At 35.0% G+C, this 4,426-nt stretch overlaps 1 protein-coding gene across 2 annotated transcripts; it reads left to right on the plus strand.

Annotated features, from left to right (window-relative positions):
* LOC134268302 (uncharacterized) lies at window positions 1-3,064 on the plus strand. Of its 2 annotated transcripts, XM_062750545.1 has the most exons (6): window positions 195-315; window positions 1,524-1,595; window positions 1,697-1,753; window positions 1,869-1,943; window positions 2,074-2,210; window positions 2,763-3,064. In XM_062750545.1, exons 1-5 carry the CDS (start codon window positions 265-267, stop codon window positions 2,191-2,193), a joined length of 375 nt encoding a protein of 124 aa, XP_062606529.1. In that variant the 5' UTR covers window positions 195-264; the 3' UTR covers window positions 2,194-2,210; window positions 2,763-3,064. The 2 variants fall into 2 exon arrangements, 1 of the variants encoding a protein (XP_062606529.1); XR_009992332.1 differs by lacking the exons at window positions 195-315; window positions 1,697-1,753; window positions 2,763-3,064 and adding an exon at window positions 1-87 and having other exon boundaries at window positions 1,531-1,595; window positions 2,074-2,093.
* The last annotated feature ends 1,362 nt before the right edge of the window (window positions 3,065-4,426 follow it).

Consider the following 4,426-nt stretch of genomic DNA (forward strand, 5'->3'; position numbering starts at 1 on the left):
TTTCTATAATATGAATGTGATAAACAGAGACTTATTTTTCTAATATACTGAAAGGATTTAGAACACACAAGAGGTAAGCAGAGAATGGTTTTACTTTATTAACCTGCATATAAGACCTAGCTTTACGTGAAGTCCTTAGTGATGACGTCATGCTTGGTAACTGCTAGGTAGCGTTGCGTTTTGGTTACTGTTGTTAGTTACTCACTTCGATCAGTTGAGAGTAGACGTGCTTTTCACAGAGCGACAAAAATCTCAAATTTCACAATGAAAAGACAAAGATCTTCCGAGAGAAAAAGCCAGAGTGTGTCTAAGAGGGTAATTCTTTAGCAAATAAAATTTTATTGGACTTAAATGCTTCTTTTTATGACATACGGTACCATTCGATATTGAGATGGGGGGGGGGGGGTGTATAAATTTCAAAGACATCGAAGGGAAAATTAGCTAGCACAATGTGCCATTACATTGCATATTTCCTAAAATTTGACATTTAAAAAACAATTTAAAAAAAATAGTAAAAGTTTAAAGAAAATGTGTAATAGATATCACGTAACAGCATAAAAACACACACCTAAGCTATGTTGCTAATAAAAGATAGGAGAAGGGACATGGAAGGCGTAATTCATTGTGGAGGTAGGGTTGGATTTGATATAAGGTCTACTGAAATTCTGTAAATTTACCATAAACTCTTGCATTAAAGCTAATAAACAAAGAGACAAAACAGAAAATGCAGCAGGTCTTATAGATTCCACAACTCTTTTTTCGGGCGTTTTCTGTAGAATAACTTTCTTTTTTTCTGCTTTTTACTTACATCATTAGGTACAATATGTTGAGAAAACGTTTGTTGTAAGCTTTTGAACATCTGTACATAAATAAACACAGGGGAACACACTCTATGAAAACCAAAAGTGGAATTGTCCCCCGTTGACAATTTAAAGAAAAAAAAGGGGGGGGGTCTCATTGCTGTAATTAATTTCAAAAATTTATTTGATTTAAAGTATAAAGTTCTCAATGGCTTTTAAAAAATATTTTTCTATATATAGTTAATATTTACCTATTTAAAAGTTTCAATGAAGAAAAAATACCCGTCCAAACATTTCAAAAAACTCAATTTGTAATACTTGTAATTTCTAATTTATTTTTTTAAATTGCAACTTTTTCACCAAACTGATATTCTACCTGTTCTCACTTCATAAGCCAGCATATATAAATTTGCAAATGAAAGTCAGTTTTCAACAGACAGAAGTAAATACACGATCGAACATAACAAGATCCAAAAAATATTTTGTTTGCAATTAAAATTGATATATTTTGATGAATATGGAATTCGGACTCGTTTGCCTTGAAATAATAAATGTTTAAGAAAAATGTTCTCAACTGCATGTAAATTATAGATAATACATTCTGATGTACAGTATTTAATTTGCATATTTATTTAGCAGTACAATTAGGAATGGTAAAAATTTCAGTCATATACATGTATTCCTTTTTTAATGACTGATATTCCTTAATTATTTTCATTTCAGCGCATAGACGTCTCTTCAGATGACAGTCGTCAGTGGTACGAGGTGATGCTTGCCCTGGCGGCCAAATCAGCTGTAAGTCTCTCTCTCTCTCTCTCTACTCTCAGTACATATCTGTAGTTTCTGTCTTATCTCTCCAGTGAATACTCTCTATATTTTCTATCCTTTCTCTCCAGTGCAAACAAGTCTTTACTTCTGCTGCTCATCAGTGGAGAGAGCACATTAAAGACTGGGTAAGGGTCTGAATGGTTAATACACATTTAAGGCATTTATAATAATTATTTCTCTGTGGGTTATATAAATAATTCTATGTTTTAAAAGAAATTGATATTATTCTATTTTTGTTAGTATGAGTTGACCCATGCCATCAACAAGTCTGAGGAGCGTAGGGAGCTACCCACCATACCCCAACCTACGCACCAGGTACGTACCTCACTCAACAGTGTTCAAGCCCAGCAAAATACATACTTTACAATAAAGTTTCGAGGGAAATTTTTTATTTTCTTTGTCTTGTAACTAACATTTATAACTCATTTATGTTTTTCTCCTGCAGATGGAGTGGTTGGCTAGAATCAATTTTAAGCACAGAGCCATGCGCCGCAACGTACCAGAGCAGAGACGTCATAAAGTCTCCAAAAAACAAGACCTGAATTCCTCTTTTTACGTCTACTAAAGAGGAGAAGGATTTTGGTGAGTTAAACCACCGAAAACCTGTATATTAGATGTTATTAAAAAGCTTTATACTTTCTGCAAGTCTTTATCTTAATTTATGCTACCCTGTAAGTCTTAAACATAAAGTTGCATTATGCCGGTGTAAATACGAATAATGACCCCCATCGAATAATGACCGGGGGTCATTTTTCGCCGTTGAATTTTGACCGGGGGTCATTTCTCGCTGTCGAAAAATGACCCCCGGTCATTATTCGATGGGGGTCATTATTCGTCTTTACACCTGTATACCGTATGTGAAACTTCCTAATATTTTTTTTTTATGTTTTTTTCTCTCTCGTTGTTTTCATGGCACAAAGAGACAATCAATTCATGTCTCTTCATGGAAGTGTTCAATTTATACTTCGTGTTTTTTTTCCAGAAACAAAATAAAATGATAACAACTAATCCCCCAGCACTTAGATGTTTTATCCCCGTTTTCTCAACCTGTTATGTTTGATGCATATTTTAGACTGTATATATGTTCTGAAACATATATTAATACAATCATACAATTTTCTAAATTTCTTGTAGGCATGGGACAGATAGTTTGCATATGAAACTGTTAGAAAGTTAGAATCCGAAACACACTGACTGCCACAATCATCACAGTACCGTGCACTGACTGTACTTGTATTTTGTGTACCACACACTTTTTATGGACCCAAGTGCCTGGCCTTACATAGTGCTATTTTAATGACCATCTCAGTGGTACCGTCACAATCATCAGTGTACCATGCAAGGACTGTACTGGAATTCAATGCCACGCACCTTTCATGGACCCATATATGTTTGACTACACGTACATACTGTGTTTTGATATAACTATTGCAGTGTTACTGCATGTGCCCAGGCCTTTTTATGCTTTGCACTTTGCCAGGCGCTGTGTGTGACTTTGCATAGACATTGTTTTAGAAGACTTTTGCTGCATGTTTAGCGGCAAAGTTTTATATGCCTTTATTTTTAGACTCATCATTATTATTTTGATTTTTTATTATTTCTTTTGTAAAATTGGTGATGGACCTCTAGAGTATAATATTTCAAATGATTTATGTATTTTTGCATATAATTTTCTTTAAACAGATGAGTTTGCCTTAGAGTTTCTTTTCATCATCATCACCGTCCTTTACACACCCTGTGGAAAGTAGTATGCAGCATCAGGCATCAGACCTCCACAATCGTCTATTCTTGGCCAGCCTAGTTGATTCCCATGTTTAGTGCATGGTTTTCACCTTTCACTGTCCTTCTCCAAGATAGACTCGACCTCCCCCTTCTCCTTTTGACCTCTTGTCGTACAGTGCAGTACTGTTCTTGTTGTTGAATGGGGTCTTTTTAAGTCACCTGTGTTTACTCAGGTGACCTATGGCTATCCGTTTTCGTCTGTCGTTGTCCGTTGTGCGTTTTCAGCTTTTTCTTTGAAACAGCTAAACCAATTTTGGCAAAAAGCATCTATGGGTAAAGAGAAGTAAAAATTGTGAATTTCACGGTCCCTGTCCCCCTTAGGCCTGAAGGTTGGGGCAAAAAACTGCTAAAATTGTTACAGCATGGAAATCAAGCAGTTAAACTGTTGGCATAATTGTAATAAGCATTGAGTCTTCTACCAAAATTGTGAATTTTACGGCCCAGAGTCAGGGGCTCTTGTACTAGGATGGGTAGATGGGGCTATGTATATTATATGGTAAAATGCATTTTTACCATACAATAAAATGCATAAGTGCGCCACTTTATTAGCAGACTTATTTTTGTATTCATATGAAGCAGAATTTGTGCATAAATCTAATGCGTGAAAAGAAGAAAGCACTTGTTGTGGCCTTCAACTCAACATTTAGCTATGTCGACGACGTATTGTCAATTATCGATGGTTATTTCCATTTTATGTTGATATGATATATATACTGGTGAGTTTGAGTGCTTCATATTTGGATATTTTACTTGGAAAAGACATTAATGGTAATATGACAACCAAATCTATGATAAACGTGATGACTTTAACTTTACAATCGTCAACTTCCCTTACTTCTGCAGCAATATACCATCATCACCTGCATACGGAGTTTATATATGGTATCTCAGTTGATTCGATACGCAAGAGCATGCTTTACATATGAACAATTTCTAAAACAAGGTTAATTATTAACAAACAAATTGATGAAACAAGAATACCAGCAGACTCGTTTAAATAAATCTTTTCGTAAGAT

The sequence above is a fragment of the Saccostrea cucullata genome, unplaced genomic scaffold, assembly GCF_032062105.1.
Source record: "Saccostrea cucullata isolate Sc308-1 unplaced genomic scaffold, CSIRO_AGI_Scuc_v1 ctg9519, whole genome shotgun sequence".
Classification (NCBI taxonomy): Eukaryota; Metazoa; Mollusca; class Bivalvia; order Ostreida; family Ostreidae; genus Saccostrea; species Saccostrea cuccullata.